The 17,442-nt window shown below is 44.2% G+C and overlaps 1 protein-coding gene across 1 annotated transcript; it reads left to right on the forward strand.

The window, feature by feature from the left end:
* Positions 1-251: 251 nt before the first annotated feature.
* ZNF622 (zinc finger protein 622) lies at positions 252-12,739 on the forward strand. The gene is made up of 6 exons (XM_045787162.2): positions 252-1,022; positions 1,560-1,805; positions 2,034-2,196; positions 4,928-5,040; positions 11,029-11,172; positions 12,461-12,739. The coding sequence occupies exons 1-6, from the start codon at positions 401-403 to the stop codon at positions 12,586-12,588; spliced, it is 1,416 nt and encodes a 471-aa protein (XP_045643118.2). The 5' UTR covers positions 252-400; the 3' UTR covers positions 12,589-12,739.
* Positions 12,740-17,442: the final 4,703 nt, after the last annotated feature.

Here is a 17,442-nt window from a genome sequence, read left to right on the forward strand (position 1 = left end):
CGACCCAATCAACACCCTCCTCAGGCCGACACACTCGACATCCACCTCTGGCTGGCCCAATCAACGCCCACCTCATGCCGCTCTAATCAACACCCACCTCAGAATAGCACAATCAACACCCACTGGAGGCCCAGTGGGCGGGGCCTGGTTAGCTACCGGCCTTCCCTCGCCTTCCGGGACCAGCGGGAGGGGACGCAGCTACAGACAGAGAGGCGGGACTTCCTGCCCAGCTGAGCCTAACTTCCCTAGTGTGCCGGAACTTCTCACAGAAGGAGCCTGGCAGGCTGCGTGCGGTGTAGTGTTTGGTGGGCTGAGGCGAGTAGAGGTTTGAGCGTCTGGTGGCGTTACGACTCTCGTGACTAGAATTTTGCCCTGGCCGCCCCTTATTTCGGCCCTGGCGATGGCGACGTACACCTGCATTACTTGCCGGGTGGCGTTCAGCGACGCGGACGTGCAGCGGGCCCACTACAAGACGGACTGGCACCGCTACAACCTGAAGCGCAAAGTGGCCGACATGGCCCCGGTCACCGCCGAGGGTTTCCAGGAGCGGGTGCGGGCGCAGCGGGCCGTGGCGGAGCAGGAGAGCAAGGGCACGGCCACCTACTGCACCGTCTGCAGTAAGAAGTTTGCCTCTTTCAACGCCTACGAAAACCATCTCAAGTCCCGGCGGCACGTGGAGCTGGAGAAGAAGGCCGTGCGCGCCGTGAATCGGAAAGTGGAGATGATGAATGAGAAGAACTTGGAGAAAGGGCTGGGCCTGGACAGCGTGGACAAGGATGCCATGAACGCGGCCATCCAGCAGGCCATCAAGGCTCAGCCGTCCATGTCTCCCAAGAAGGCTCCCGCGGCGCCGGAGGAGGAGTCCAGGAGTTCCGCGGCGGTGGCCCATGGAGGACGTGCGACTCACGAGCGGTACCCGGCCGAAAAGCCTCCCCGGCTCCAGTGGTTTGAACAGCAGGTGGCGAAGAAGCTGGCAAAGCAGCAGCAGGAGGAGGAGAGTGAGGAAGACCTGGATGAAGAAGGTAATGCCCTCCCCTTAAGTTTCCAGATTTATACTCGAAGTATATCTTCTGTACCAACTTATGTAGGGTTTGTAATTCTACTGGGTTTCTAGTTACCATGGCTTTGCACTTAATTCATTTGATTAAAACACAAAATGAGGGCTTCAAACAGCTAGCTAACCTGAAGTGTGGAGCTGGAGCCAGCAACCGAGCCCCCTTGATTTTATGAGCTGTTTATTCCTTCCTGCCCTCATCCCACATCCATTAATACTGATTGTGTTCATATAGACTTAGGAAAGGACGGATTCCCTCGAGTTTACTGTGTACTGGAAAAGAAAGATTAAGGAATTTTTTAGCAGTACAAACTCATCTGTGTAAATGGACGAACTAAAATTGAGATCTAAGGGATCTAAGGGAGGGTTTGTCCTTGGATGTAATTGGCGTTCTGTCCCCCCAGATTTAAGACTGTACCATCTCATGTTTGTGAATCTTTGTGGTTTCTTCGATGGCAGTTACCACTTTCTTAAACTAACTGTTTTTCAAATCTCTGGCTTGAAGATTGGGAAGATATCGATTCTGATGAGGAGTTGGAATGTGAGGAAGCTGATGCCATGGACGAAGCAGAGGAGCAGGCGGCAGGGGGAGGCCCCCTCGTCGGTGCCATCCCCATAACGGACTGCTTATTTTGTCCCCATCATTCAAGCTCTCTCATGAAGAATGTGGCTCATATGACTAAAGTCCACAGCTTCTTTATTCCTGATATAGAGTATCTTTCCGATCTTAAGGGACTGATTAAATATTTGGGTAAGTACAATAGTTTTCCTTTCAATGAGGAAATACCACATTACTGGGGGACAAGTTTTAAAGGAACAATCATTTTTTGTTTCTCATCAATCTTTGATTTAATTATGTGCTTATTTTGTAAAGATCAAAAACTTGATGCATGTTTTTGGAATTGTGGAGATAAATTGTGAGCTTTAATCAGGCTGCAAAAAGCTCCTCTTATGTTTTGTCCTCAAATTATTTTTCCAGGAGAAAAAGTTGGTGTTGGGAAGATTTGCTTGTGGTGCAATGAGAAAGGGAAGTCCTTCTATTCCACGGAAGCTGTACAGGCACACATGAATGACAAAAGCCACTGTAAGCTCTTCGCGGATGGCGATGCTGCTTTGGAATTCGCAGACTTCTATGATTTTAGGTAAGTCTGTGGTTTGTAATGTGAAGCAAAGTGAGGTCATCGTATTTGCATTGAACTGATACTATGTGTGCTGGTGCCTGACACATGTCCGGCACAGTACAATAGATGCTTTATAACTCTTGTAACACTTCCATATGGGTGATTGTTCCCTCTCATTTTGTGGATAAGAAACTATGAGAGTTGAGCACACACATTTAATGAAAGAGGTCTGATAAAGACACGATCTCAGGCCCACACTGAAGTTTGCCTGACCTGAAAACGTGGTTTAAATAGTTAGGAGCTCGGTTTTGCCAGTTACCTTGTGAACAGAGGGACTGAAATTAGATTTCATGTCTTGGTTTCCCTGAGAGTCCTTGAATCACAAGCTGTCTCCCAAGGGAATTGAGATGGTTGATGAACTAGGCCAGTCCCAGGCATTTGACGGTGACATTATACCATAGGTGGTTCACCCTTAACTAGAAAGTTGGATAATTCGTCCATGATGCAAGGAATCTGTGCCAGGCATTTTTGAACAGCTAATTCCTAGTGTCATGATGCCTGACCTAGCACAGTTGTACTACACAAGCAGCTGTGTGTAATTACCATGCCAAGCATGCATAGTCTCCAGACACATGTGTTCAGAAAAGTCCTAGTCTCTGAAATCATCCTTCTGCATTTTCCTCCTGATTTCTCATTCTTCTTTTGCATTGAGGAAAACTTTTTCATTTCAGACATTTTGGTGGCTGGGTAGTGGTATCCCATTGTGATTTTAATTTGCATTTCCCTGATGATAATTAATGTAGTTGAAAACCTTTTTATATTAATTGGTCATTTGGATATTTCTTGTGAAGTGTCTGATCAAGTCTTTGGTCTGTTTCTTTATTGGAATTGGGTTATCTGTCTTACAATTAACATTTTAATGTATAACTCTCCAGTTATATTCTGTGTATATTTGAGAACATTTCTAGGAACATTCTTACAGGATTGCACTGTCCAATATGGTAATAAATATGGTAATGCATACTAGGTGTATTTATGCAGCTATTTAAGTTAATTAGAAATTAAGTTAAAATTTTAAAAATTCAGTTCTTTACTTGCACTACCTAGATTTCAAAGCTCAGTGCTTAAAAGCCCATGTGACTAGTAGCGCCTGTAGTGGACACATAGGCGTAGAAAGTTTCTATGATCACAGAATTCTATTGGATGGCACTGTTCTAGAACGTGTTTTTAGAATGGTTAAATTGAGGAGAGCTGCATTTCCAGCTCTACATTCTCCTCCTCCTCCTAGCTGGCAACCGTCTTAGAGACAAGTAGGTGAAAGAGTTCAGTTATAGGTCACTTGCTCGGTCTTTTTTTTTTTTTTTAAGCACAATTTTATGTTAATAGCAAATTTGAGCGGAAGATACAGAGATTTCCCATATAACCCTTGCCCCCACACCCCTGCATGCACAGCCTCCCTCGTTATGGGCATGAACTTACATATATACCTCATCATCAGCAAGTGCAGGGTTTACGTTAGGGTTCACTGTTAGTGTTGTGCATTTTGTAGGTTTGGACAAATGTGGTAATGACATGTGTCCACCATTATAGTATCATACAGAGTTGTGTCACTGCCCGGAAAACCACATGGAGTCCTCCACCTGTTCTTCTCTCCCTGTTTGTCAGACTGGCTTCTTCACTTAGTAATATGCCTTTACGTTTTCCCCGTGTCTTTTCATGGCTTGATAGTTCATTTCTTCTTAGTACTGAATCCTGTTCCATTGTCCGGATGTACCAGTTTATCCACTAACCTACTGAAAGATGTTTTGGTTGCTTCCACGCTTGGGCAATTATGAATAAAGCTGCTACAACCATCAGTGTGCAGGTTTTTGCATTGACATGTTTTCAGTTTCTTTAGGTAAATACTGAACAACACAGTTGCTGTATCCTGTGTTAAGAGCATGTTTGGGTTTGCAAGACTGCCAGCTGTCTGGCAAAATGGCTGCACCACTTTTTGTTCACACCAGCAGTGAATGGGAATTCTTATTGCTCTACATTCTCACCTGCATTTGGTGTTGGTTTCGTCACGTTCTGGATTTTGGCCATTTTAATAAGTGTGTAGTGTTAGCTCATTTGATTTTGCATTTCCCTGATGACACGATGTGAAGCATCTTTTTACATGTTTATTTGCAGTCTGTATATCTTAGTGAGGTGCCCAGTAAGGTATTTGCCCCATTTTAAAATCTGGTTTGTATTCTTTTTGTTGAGTTTTAAGAGTTCTTTGTGTATTTTGAATAATGGTCCTTTATCAGATGTGTCTTCTACAAATATTTTTTCCCTATGTTTTATTTCTAATGTTTTAATTCTCTTGACATTGTCTTACCCAGAGCAGAAGTATTTTCATTTTAATGAAGTCCAACTTATCAATTATTCCTTTCATGGATCGTGCCTTTGGTGGTGTATGTAAAAAGTCCTCACCAAACCCTAAGTCATCTAGATTTTCTCCTATGTTATATTCTAGGCATTCTTATAGTTTTCCCCTTACGTCTGTGATCCATCTTGAGTTTATAGGTCACTTGCATACTTTTTATTACAGAGGATGCTACCAAGTTGGTTTTTCTTCTAAACTTTTCAGCGTGCCATCCCTGCAACTGTTTATCCCCTGCTTTTAGGTAGCTAGTGGGTTTGGCATTTTGCAAATAGAATTTGCCTTTTAGTTAATTTTGAAGTATTACTCTCTTTATTAATGCCATTCTTAATGCCTCCGTTACAGGAGTAGCTACCCAGATTACAAGGAAGGGGGGCACCCTGATGAAATTGAGGACTTGTCCGCAGAAAGGATATTAGAATGTGATGATGAAACCATGGATCTGATTCTACCTTCTGGTAAGTGTATTTGTCAAAGATAAATAGCTTAATGCCGGTGAGATTATTAGAGAGGCATGTTCGCATCAATCCCCTTCCATTCTGAGGGAGGTAGTTAAACATTAAATTTTATGTTCTCGGATACATAGTAAACTGAAGGCCACCACCTAGCTCTGTGTTAGCTGTTTTGTTGAAATTAAATCAGTGTTTTTGCTTACTTCCGGTATGATTCCAAATGCTTTGATTGGTCATTTCCTTTCAAATATATAGACATTTTCCATTTGGTTCTTTATTATTATTATTATTGCCTCGTTAAGGTTTTTCTTGTAAATCACGGCCCTATGCTTATTCTTTGAACTGATTCCTGTTTCCTCATGTTGCTCAGACTTCCAGCTGGTAGTTTGTCCTGGGAGTATCTGATTGACACTGCCCAGTTTCCTGTTTGTATTCTAATTATGGCAGGGAGACTTGGAGTTTGAATTGTGCCTGCTACTTTAGGGAACATTTGACCGATGTGGTGGGAATTTATCCCAGGGGGAAAAAAGCCATGAATATGAGAAGCACGCAGTATTGTTTACAGTGTTATGATTAGCTGATAAGAATGGGAGAAGCTACGGAAGACACGTGTGAGGAAGGAAAGGGAATGGAACAGTACAGATAATAAGATCCTAATGATGTGCGGTATTTACTGAGCAGTTAGCATGGTAGGTGGATATATGATTTTATCTTTACAAGCCTGTGGGTTAGATTCAGTATCCTTATTTGAACTGTGAGCCAGCTGCAACTTAGATAGGTTGCATAATTGACCCCAGATCATAGTCAGTGAAGTCTTTTTCTCCACTACCGTACCCTGCCTTGGGAGATTTGCAGCAACGGTGGGGGCAGGAGCAGCTATGCTGTTCTTGGAGATGACTGTGATAAAGAAATCATCTTATATTATTGCTTTTCATGTAGACTGTCACTGCTTAGGTACATACAGTCCTCTTTAACTTGGAATAATTACCTTTTAAAGCTAAAGGCAGCTTTAGGGCATGGGCAGGCAGAACTTGTCTTGAAGATATAATTCTCCTTACAGTGACAAGAAAGTTATCAGGCACAATATTGTGGCCTCCGTGAGACAAAGTATCAAAACAGGCCTAAATATACCACAGAAAACCTCTTGTAGTCTTCCTCTGGTGAAAATACCAATAGATTATGGTAGAAATAAGCTGAACAAGTTAATTTCTAAGACTGTCTTTTTTAGCCCCTTACCGCATTAGCGTCCACATCCTTGCTCAGAGTACGCTGACCCAGACTGTGAGTGAGCGGAGTAAGATGGGCCTGGAAAGCAGTGTCTGGCACGTCATCAGGAATGGGGACTTCGCTTTGCATGGACTTCACGTTCTCTACCAAAATGTACCAACAATGAGCATATTCTATTTAAGAAATATAGTCTATTTGAGAGAAATTTTCATCTAAACATAAAATTTTTGCAACTTAGGAGTTTTGTTTTGTTTTGTGTGTGTGTGTGTGTGTGTGTGTGTGTGTGTGTATTTTGTCTAGAAAACACGTTTTCCCAGGATGATTGAGTTTTCTAAGATTAGCCAAAGCCCCAAATGGGCATCTTGTTAGGATACTCTCTTCCTCTCCCACATTGAAACAATTACTAAGTGCGAATCCTAAACAGCCTTTGAATGTTTTTTTTCTTTGTTTTGTCTGTAACACTTGCCTCTGTCACTATTACTGCTTCCTGTATGTCCATCTCCAATCCAGTGTCCACTCTACCACCCAGAGCATTTTTCCTAAAACAAACACCAGTCTATTTTCTTTTTCCTCTGGAATTCCTCCAGGGGGAGCCATTGTTTTTCCGGTAAGTTAGTGTCTCCAGCAGCTGTGCCCCCCCACCCCCACCCCACGTATCCCGTGCTATTCCTTTACCTGCCCATGGGCAGATTCCCTCTGAGACTTTGTACGACTGATGCCTCTCTCTCTTCCTGCTCTTCCTCCTTTAAGACTTGGGTTCAGGCCTCCATCAGCTTTTTTTTTTTAACTCAGCACCTGCCTGAGTGTGGAGAGTCTCCTCTGCTCCCGGGATACTTGCATATCTGTGGTAACATTCCTCTCCTTTGTAATTGTTGGCTTGTTTGCCTGGCTTTCCCCATTACTTTTCAGAAAAAATTGCTTCTTTCATCTCAGCCCAGGGTCTCAGACACACAAGAGCCAGATAAATGTGTGTTGACTGAGTTGATTGAGTGAGAGATTGGAGGTGACTTTCAAAGGCAAGCCAGGTTGATTCCCTTGGGCCTGCCACATGCTAGCAGCAGAGCAGTGGGAGCCACTGTGGGCCAAGAAGGGCCTCAGGGCCTTGGAATCACTGGCCTGCAACGCTGTGCAGCACATGGCTTGTCTTGACCTCCTCATGCAGTCAGAGAAGAAAGTGGCATGAGATTAATTTGAAGGTCCAATTTCCCTGGTTTTTAAAGCCTGGGTTTCCTTGCTAACTGCTGCTGGTCCACCTACTGAGTCATATTATTTTAAAATATTAGATAGTAAACCTCAGGACAGCTCTTTTATATTAGACTTGGAAGTAGTGAAGAACAGTAAGTGCTTTGGTATTACTGTGAAATACTGTGCTCTTAGACAGACTCAGGAAAGACCTAACCAGCAGCCAGATACTGCCTTACACCACAGGTTCTTAACCAGGTCATCCACATTTTTTTTTCTTGGAGTATGTGCATTTTCCTGGGGAAAGGCCACAGTGATAAAGTTACCTGTGTCGGGTGGCTCAGTCAGTTCAGCGTCTGCCTTTGGCTCAGGTCATGGTCTCTGGGTCCTGGGATCGAGAGCCCCTCATCGGGCTCGCTGCTCAGTGGGGAATCTGCTTCTGCCCCCTCTTCTGCCCCCTCTCACCCCGCTTTTGAGTGCACACACGCACTCTCTCCCTCTCTTAAAAAAATTTTAAAAAATCTTTAAAGTCACCTGTGTGGCCATGCATTTTTTTTTTTTTTTAACTGTGTGGGTAAGTACATTTTTTTCTGGGGGAAATGCTGTAGTTTTTTTAAAAGCACCTGTCACCTGGAGAAGATTAAAGAGCCACTAATAAAAATATCTAAATACATGTCATTCACTACCTTCATGGATCTTCACAGATAATTAACTGCTGAGACCTTATAGAATTTGTTTAAATAATAACAAAACATAGCTTTCTTAGTAAATCAAAGACTGCTAGTATTCTGAAGTTCCTTCCAGCTATACTGATGCCTCTCTCTTCATGTCATCCGTACTTCCATCATCTTAACTTAAAAACTAGTCATCCTTCACTCCACCTTGATGATAATGAGACATGATGGTTTCTAGTTCATTGGTTTGCTCTCATGTCTCAGTACTGGTTTGGGAGGTTTTCTAATGAACCAAGAGAATGGGAGATCTCTGAATAAGCACTGTAAACATGGAACCGTCTTAGAGCAGTGTATTCAGTCACCTGTATGGCTTTGAGCAAATTTACCATTCAGAAACCTCTTCAGTTATACTCCGTTACTTGACTGTGTTAGCACGGATGTCGGCATGAAGCTAATTTGAGAAGGATTCTCATGTGCAGAGCTTGGTGATGTTTAATCAGCCACACTTTGTAGGGTCTGCTTTCAGCTGGTTTCAAAAGCAGTCCCTGTGATGTGTATCTTACATCTAGTTATTTCAGATCCACTAGGTGGTCCCGGAGCCAGTGACAAAGAGCATCCGGTAGAGGGCACTGTGAGCATTTACTGTGAAGGCTGTGGGCTGGCTCAGTTCCTTGAGCTTCTGTGGAGTAAGTTGGTGTGAAAGACACATCCAGTTAGCCACTGAGTAGCCGGATGAAACTCGTGGTGGATCCACGAGAATGTATAATTAATCTTAGAAAATTACAGTTGGAGGTAATTTCTTTTCCACTGTCTACTGGCTTCGATTATAAGCCTGTTTGTTGAGCCTGGTTATTGCCGTGGTGAAAGGTAGATGGACAGATTGTGGCTTTACCATAACTAAGACATACCCCATCTGTTATTTATTGGGCAGTCACGTTGTGTTCTAAAAATAATTTTCCTTGAGGGGGACCTTCAAGTTGGCCTGTTCAAGCCCGTTATTCTTGGGGCTTACTGTCGGGAGCTCACTGTCATTGACACGGGGCAGGGCTAGCTCTCAACAGTGTGTGTTTTCAGTTCCCCTGCTGGCTGCAGAAACCTTGGCTTTGAGTAATGAAACCTTTTCAAGGATGTTCCTCAATAATACATAGGTCCAAATGCTGCGTAAGACCATAAATACATCGGCTTACTTTGTCCTAATGACTAGCATTATCATGTAATGATTTCGAGCATTGCAAACCTGGAGTAGCCTGACCTATTATTATAAATAGAAAATGATAATAAATAGTGCTGGGGTCTCCTTCCACAGCAGCCTTCATTTAAGCTTGAGTCTCTGTCTGGCAGCCACATCTTACTCCTCTCTTGTGGTCTAGGAGCTTTGTTAACTCTAAGGCTGCCAGAAGAATCAGGTTTCAGGAAACATGTTTCATCCGTATTGTATCCAAAAACCAAATCATCTTTGAGTTGAAAGGGGTTTTTTGGTCATCTCTTGCATCCTTTCACAAAGAACAGTCAGCCGAAAGTAACTCCTCTCCATGTCTATGTAGCAAGCAAACTATTTTCTAGGTGGCTTGCCCCAGGTATAGGGACTTCAGAAAACCTGACAGAATTTTTTTGTGTAAATGAAAGGTCTAGATCCTAAAAGCAAATACATCTGCAATATTTATAGTCTCCTGTTCATGGTCTTTCTACACAAAACATTCTGAAAGAAATGGTTTTATGTATGTGAATGTTTAAAACTTTCCTAGAAGCCGTACACGTGGTTCTGCCTAGCCGTATTTCCCGTGCTCGTGGTCAGTGGGAATAGCAGTTTCATGCCCCGTGTATATATGCTGCTGTTGAATTGCTCCGTGTTTGTCTGTCTGTCTGGGAAGGTATTTGGTTAATACTCTGAATCATATTTAGTGTTGTATTTCGATTGCTCTTGGGTAATGCTGATACCGCTGTGTGAGGAGCGCCTAGTGAGAGCCATGTTCGGATGGAGCCTGGAGTTAGCCATCGCTGAAGCCTGCCCCCATCCCCTCCACCTGCTCTGAAGCTCAGCACACTCTGCCTATGAAGGGCTCGACAGTCCGTAGTAATTCGTTTCTGAAAGCAGGAATGACTTGCATAGTTTACCAGATCCTTCTAGATAAGCAAAAGCTGTAGAGGGAATGCAGCTTAATCGTCCTTTAAAAATCTAGCTCACCAGGTGATTTCCATCCTGTAGAAAACGACAGGGCAGGGTTTCTTGGTGTAGTGACCTTTTAGGCCAGGTAATTCTTGTTGTGGAGGACTGTCCTGTGCACTGTAGGGTGTTAGCGATATCCTTGACCTCTATGCACCAGCTGCTAGTAGTCCCCTCCAGGTGTAACACCAAAAATATCTCTAGTCAGCGCCAAATGTCCCTGGAGATAAAAAATTATCCCTGTGTGAGAACCACCACTACAGAGAATTTAAGCAAAAAAAAGGTAGATTGGTTTTTTACTCCAGACCCAGACTGTGACTTATAGATTTTAAACATCAGGATTATTGTGTGTTTTATCTTTGTATTTAAAAAAAAAAAAAGTTGAAGTCCCTTATCTCCTTCCTTGGGCCCTATTCATTAGTAGGTGTTGCTGTGTGAATTTCTAAAGAGACATATTATATGTAAGTAAGTACAAGATGCTGAGTATTTCATGTAACAGTGACTTGCCATTTTCTTTTTTAAAAATCCCTCTACTTTTTGATTTTTTGTCTTTTATTTTTTAATAAACTATGTCATCTTTTATTTTTTAATTTTTTTTAGCAGATAGAGCATTGTTTCTTCTGGCTTATCCATTTTCCTTTCCAGCTAGATACCCTTAAAAGTCTGATTGGGAAAGTCCTTGCTCTGTAGCTCTACCTTGAAAAATTATCCAATTCAGCGTTTCCATCTTGCTTTTTTGAAAAACAGGTGCCAGAGTGGGTCACCGCTCCTTGATGAGATACTACAAACAGCGATTTGGCTTGTCAAGAGTTGTGACCGTTGCTAAGAATCGGAAGGCTGTGGGCCGGATACTCCAACAGTACAGAGCCCTGGGATGGACTGGCAGCACAGGTGTGTTGATACTTACAACCGTGCACGAGCCCAGGAACTCCTATTATAAGACGGGGTTTGGGTGAAGTCCTTTGCATTTATGTTGTCCTTATGGATCCTCCCTAGAAGAAACTGAACTTCTTGGCTCTGGGGGCTTCCGTTACTCCTGGATACATTTATGGCAATAAGCCTAAAGTTCCATTACTTAAAAACTTCATATTCCTGGCACAGTAACTTTCTAAAATAGCCTATAGATAATAGTTACAGAAATAAGTACTTAGTAGTCAACAAAGGTTGAAATTATCCTGGAGATTATACAGAGGAATTATCAAGCAGGTCCTTGTGGCAAATACCTTGAGCTGTGGAGTCAGGCATGACTTACTTAATACACTAAGTGGTTTTTACATGATGACCATGAGTAATTCAAGTTGCCTAAGCCTGTTTCCTCATTCATAAAACTGAAATAATAATAGGACCCAGCTGGCAGAGTTGTGTGGGTTGACTGTCCTAATGCACATGTGATACAATGTGGGACATAATAAAGGCTAACGGTCACCCCTTCTTGTAGTTTTCCCAGAGAAAACAATACAAGTGAGAGGAATAAATAGCAGGCCTTGAAATTGCTAAGCTTTGAAACCACATCAATATCCAATTATTTAAATCTATTTTGATGTGTCTGCTCTATGCAGCTCAGTCCTTAGATCTTTGGGAAGAACATTGGTCCACTAGACTGTGGAGCGGACAAAGGAGAGCTCCTTAGGATGTCATGGAAAGCCCTGGGCAGATAAGATCCGTGTTCAGTGCCACTGTGTTTATATATATATGTATGTATGTATATATGTATATATGTATGTATGTATATATGTATGTATATACATATATATATATACATATATATATACACGCGGCTTCCCTCTCTGTGGCTGCCTGTGAGCCGCGAAGCCACTTAAATCTAGCGGACACTGACTTCATCTTACTCTCCTCAGGAACTATTGTCTGACTCAATTTATAGTCTCTGCCTTTCTGTCACCTTTGATCACTGGGGCATTACCTTTGGGGCTTATAGACCCTTCCAGGTGATGAAACCCAGAGAGGCTTCTCCCAGAGCAGTGTGTACAAGTACAGGTTGCCGTATGTTGTTCTGGGTGCGCATAACCCCCACTCCTGTTACACGGAGACCCCAGGTTAGCGGCTCTTCTTTAAATCTAAGAACCCACTTACCCCCAAACTGGCCTTGAGATTCTCTATAAAGATTGGATTTTTTTTCTGATCACAAGTAACTCATCGCTTGTCCCTGTCGCCACCACAGGAGCGGCTCTGATGCGTGAGCGGGACATGCAGTATGTCCAGAGGCTGAAGTCGAAGTGGATGCTGAAGACGGGACTGAAGAACAGTGCCACCAAGCAGATGCACTTCAGGCCACAAGTGAGATTCTGAGGGGCTGCTGAGGGGGCAGTGTCTGCCTCTTGCACCAGTGTCCTCGCCTGGGGACCGGTGCGAGCTGCATGGTATGACACACCCTTTTTGCCCCTGCTGCTCCCTGTACTTCATCTGTTCTGACCTAAGAATAAAAGTCAGAAGCTCTTTGGCTTTTCAGAGTCATTTTTTGGACAGGGTTTACAGGTTATGTGTTCACAAACTGAGTGCTGTGTCCTCGGGGCTCTGGGAGCCAGACGACTGCCCAGCGAGTGTGTTACTGCCTCAGCGTCTGACTGATTCCTGGCTGTCAGGGTCATATGGGAAACTCAGGCGTGACTCGTCCCCTCGAACTTGGTTTAGCCTTCCCCCGGCCCCGGGACCTACATAAGGGGGCTCGGAAGCTAGGGAGGAAGTTGAGTGTCACTCATGTGAACGTGTCGTGGCTCAGGAGGTGGCGCAAGTCGCTTCCGCTAAGCCCAGGTAAAGTGAGGCAGCATGCCATTGGCTTGCTGGAAGGGTTCTTTATTCCTAAGTGTGAGCACACAGAGCACGACAGTGCTGTGCACTCAGCCTCCGTTTCCAGTGCTGCCTTTCCTTGAGCCGCAGGTTGAGGAAGAAAATCAATGTAAAATGTTTAGATCTCATTTTAGAAACAAAAACTGACCTCAGGGTTGAACGTGAAGAGCTGCTCGGTTCAGGTGCCTCGCGGGGAGGCAGTCGTCCGGGGGAAATCCAGTGAAACATGAAGCTCAAACCCATTGAGCTATTTTGTGACCTTGGAAAAGTGACTTGGTTTCTTAAATCTGTAAAATGAGCTGTTTGTTCTCTCACAGTTTGTCATGGGGGTGAAATCAGTCTGCCGAAGTAAGTGTTAAAGTTCTCCCTTCTAGAGCAAACCTGCACCCCTGAGGAAGGCTGACGTTCTAGTTGGAACAGTGGTCTCTCTCTAGTGGGTGCAGGGAGAATGTTCCTGCCCTCACCAGCTACTCACTGGCCCTCGCTTGCAGACACGGGTCTTTCTGTAAACTTTGGACGCAGAGTTGAATGAATTCTATTTCCTCAGTACACAGGTTCACTCTCACCGACAGTGGAAGACTCCTGGTTTTAATTTTGCTCCTGCAGCCTGTTTTCTAACATTCTCCTCACACAGGTACCCATTCTCTGGTGTTTGACACATCTTTAAATCTATATCCTAGGAAAAAGATGTCGTGCTTCACCTGTGGTGTTTTTAAGTTCTTCCTGAGTTACGTGATACTGAGCTTCTGTCAGTTTTGTTCCTCGTTCAGCCTTTTGTCATTCAACACGATATGCTGAGATCATTACTGCTGACGGCTTCTGTCTCCAACCCCCCGTTACCACACCAGCCCAGCATGGTCTGTGTACCTTATTTGTATACATATCTTTTAACTTTGAAGTGTTTTACCTGTGGAGAGGAATGGCGACAGTATGTTTCCTGACCAACAAAATACTCCCTCCATTTATTTATCTCCTTCCATACTTAAGGAGATAGCTTCTTAGTTCGGTTTTGGGTTTGTGGAGCAATTCTGTATCACTTCTTTCCACGTCATAATTTTATAGAATACAGTTTATTTGCCTTTGGGAAGGAGAACAAAGAAAAAATAACTTTAAACATCACCCATACATAGTTACAAAACTTTTTTCCTTACACTGAGGACTTTTAATATTACTTTCTTAGTAACTTTCAAATACACGGTACAGTATTATTAACTATAGTCACCATGCTGTGTATCCCATCCCCTGACTCATAACTTAAAGTTTCTACTTTGACCCCCTTCACCCCTGCATTTCCTTTTGAGTAAATCTAGAATTAATCCAAATTAACCCAAAAGTAAATCTTTATTAAATTCTACAGCTATTTCCCCTCAATGTCCATTACCTCTAAGTCGGTTGTCTAAACTTGCAGTGGGCCCCAGAATAATCCTGTCAAAGTTCTTCATCAGTACCAAGGCAGCACTGGCTGCTGTGGCCGGCTGACCAGGGTTTGTGTGGACTCTCCTCCTGGGAGTTCTCCCAGGACCACATGGCCCTGGCAAGTCTGTCTTTAGCTTGAGACATCAAGGCTGGGATCAAAAGTGAGAGAGCATAATCTCGTTCTCTCTGTGCGTGTAACCAAGGCCCCGGCGGCTCTGCCGAGTGCCCTTCCTGTCTGCAGACTAGCCACGGGCTCGAGGCGTTCCTCCTGCTTCGCGGAGTGTGGAGTTGTGTTTCACGGAGTACAAAGTGCTTTTGTGCGCCATTTTGTTCCTCAGCTGTCAGGTGTAGGTAGCGTTGCTGTTTCACAGGTGAGAAAATAGACTCAGGGAAGTTCAGTAGCTTGTTTGGGGAGACCCAGAAGGAAACCAGAGATGGGGATTTCTGGTACAGGGTTCTTAATATAGCAACACTGTTGAACAGAATCCTCAGCAACATCCCATCCTAGGGAGCACGCTCTGTGGGGCTATAAACATTTATGCAAGTGTTAGATTTGCAGCAAGCTGTGAAAAGAATCTTGTTCTAAATCTAGAAATACCTAGAATTTAATGTTACACATATGATATATGCATTAATGACATAACTGTTACACGAATGAGAGAAAATACCACCTTTTCTTTCCTAGAATGTGAGCAAATTTTGCCCCCAACCAATTTTGGTCATTTGTGGATTCTTAAGCTGCTTTTCTCCACCTTAGTTATTTCTAAACTGTTAAGATCCCATTGGATATTATTTGGAATTCACAATAATTCATTTTCAGGAGACCAGGTAAGAGCTGTGTTGCTAATCATAAATGTGCAGACATTTTTGCAAGAGAATTGCTGGTAGTCCCGGCGAAATTGAAAAGTGCCTTGAAGAATACACATTATTTCATTTAGACTCATTTGCAATTGGTACAGTAATGACACTGAAATTGATAGAGATAAGGAAGATTTGATTAGCTTGTTAATGCTGCAAACATTCGAATTTTAGAATATAATTTATTGATCATTTGTGGGGCAGGCTGTTATTCCCAAATCTGTTTTCCTTCTTCCCAGCCAGAAACTACTTCCCAGCCTCCCGTGGTCATGTGGCTGAATTTGAGCCAACAGATGTGCGCTGAGGTGATGGATGCAAGGGAAGTTCAGACCATCTCCAACTGTGAGACAAGTGGCATTTTTAAAATCTGCCCATTTTTCGTCTCACCAGCTGGAAGTGAGGGATTGGCCACTCTTGCCCATGCAGATGAGGCTAACATCTTAGGGGACGGTGGACCGATGTGTGAAAAGAAACCCTGGGCACAAAACGACATCATGGAGAAGAGCTGCCCTGCACACCCGCGCGGGCTGGACTGTTCGGTGAAAGAACCTGAAGGCCCTGTGCTGGGGAGTTTCTGGTGTAAGAGCCCAGTTTATAATAGCATCAAACCGCATGATACCGCTCATGTGACACGGTGCGGTGCGAATTTATTTAAGCTGCAATTAGCAGTTCCTGTTTCTTTCTTTTTTTTAAAGACTTTATTTATTTGTGACAGGGAGAGAGAGAGAGTGTGTACGGGGGGGAGGGGGAGAGGAGGGGCAGAGGGAGAGGAAGAAGCAGACTCCCCGTTGAGTGAAGAGCCCTATGTCGGACTCAATCCCAGGACCCTGAGATCATGACCTGAGCTGAAGGCAGACACTTAACCGACTGAGCCACCCAGGTGCCCCTAGCAGTTGCTGTTTCTTATCTTCCCTCTCGTCCCTGTTCTCAACCTGAGGTGAGCACGGTTGGGTTGGGAGACAGGGAAAGGGTGCCTCAAGGTCATTTGGAATTTTGTCAGATTGATATTTTCAGTACTCTCTTTTTTTATTCCTTTGGAGACAGTACAGACTGAAAACGAATGTTTTAGTTGGCTACTTTCCGACATGCCTGCTAATTATTCGGCGCTCCTCCCACGGAGAGCGAGGTCTACCTTCCCGCTCCTTGAAGCTGGGTTGGCCTTAGTGACTTGCTCACAACCAGTAAAAATGCAGCAGGAGTGACACTGCTGACGTCCGAGAAGCGTCATAAAATGCAATCCAGCTCCCACTCTGCCTCCCTGGACACTGGACCATCTAAGAAGTCTGACTTCTCCAGGAGGTCACACCATAGGACAGCCCAGGCCACGCGGAGAAGTCGCTGTGCGTGCTCCAGTGCACGGTCCCAGCTGAGGTCCCAGTCGGCAGCCAGCCCCAAGTGCCTGCACCATCCTGCACAGCCAGTCCGATCGAGGCTTCAGACGACTACCCACTGACAGCTGATAGCAACCATCCGGCGGATACCAAGCAAAACCTACCCGGGTGACACCGCCCCAAATTCCGGCCCCACGGAAGCCGTGAACGTAAGAAAACAATTGTTTTACACCACTCCGTTGACCCAGCAACAGTAGCTGGAGTCCCTCACCGTTACACTAGCACACGTTCGCCGTGACTTTGCATTTCCCCAGTGGAGTTTCCCTGTCATATGATTTTAAGGGCAAGGACTTACTACCCAGTGGATTACCCAATTTTTACAACACCCAGAAGAAGTAAATACAATGATTAGTCCCATTTTACGGCTGAAGCGTCGCAGGCATGCTCGCCCAAGGTCATGCCGCTCTTTATCACTCAGTTGTCTCTGCTGAAAAATGAAAGCCGCTTGAATCATAGAATTTTACACTTTGGTGACACATTGAACTGACTTTAGTAAACCCCACCGTCCCACCTCTTCCCTCCCCGTTACATGCTAGAACCCGGATGCACAGGGGAGTCTAATGGTGACCCGCCTGAGGCCCACATTCAGCACTGAAAGAGCGTGGAAAAGACGGTTTCTCCACGTGTGAGCTGGTCTCTCTACCACTCCACAAAGTCTAACTTTATCAGCTCATTCAAAATATCTTATAAT

This window comes from Ursus americanus, chromosome 15 (genome assembly GCF_024610735.1).
Source record: "Ursus americanus isolate L20-20 chromosome 15, mUrsAme1.1.p, whole genome shotgun sequence".
NCBI lineage: Eukaryota > Metazoa > Chordata > Mammalia > Carnivora > Ursidae > Ursus > Ursus americanus.

Excerpts from the sequence above, each read along its gene's own strand:
- ZNF622 (XM_045787162.2), top strand. The coding sequence starts at position 401 with ATGGCGACGTACACCTGCATTACTTGCCGGGTGGCGTTCAGCGACGCG. Across the intron at positions 5,041-11,028 it reads GGATCTGATTCTACCTTCTG|GTGCCAGAGTGGGTCACCGC; the intron begins GTAAGTGTATTT and ends TTTGAAAAACAG. Across the intron at positions 11,173-12,460 it reads GGGATGGACTGGCAGCACAG|GAGCGGCTCTGATGCGTGAG; the intron begins GTGTGTTGATAC and ends TCGCCACCACAG.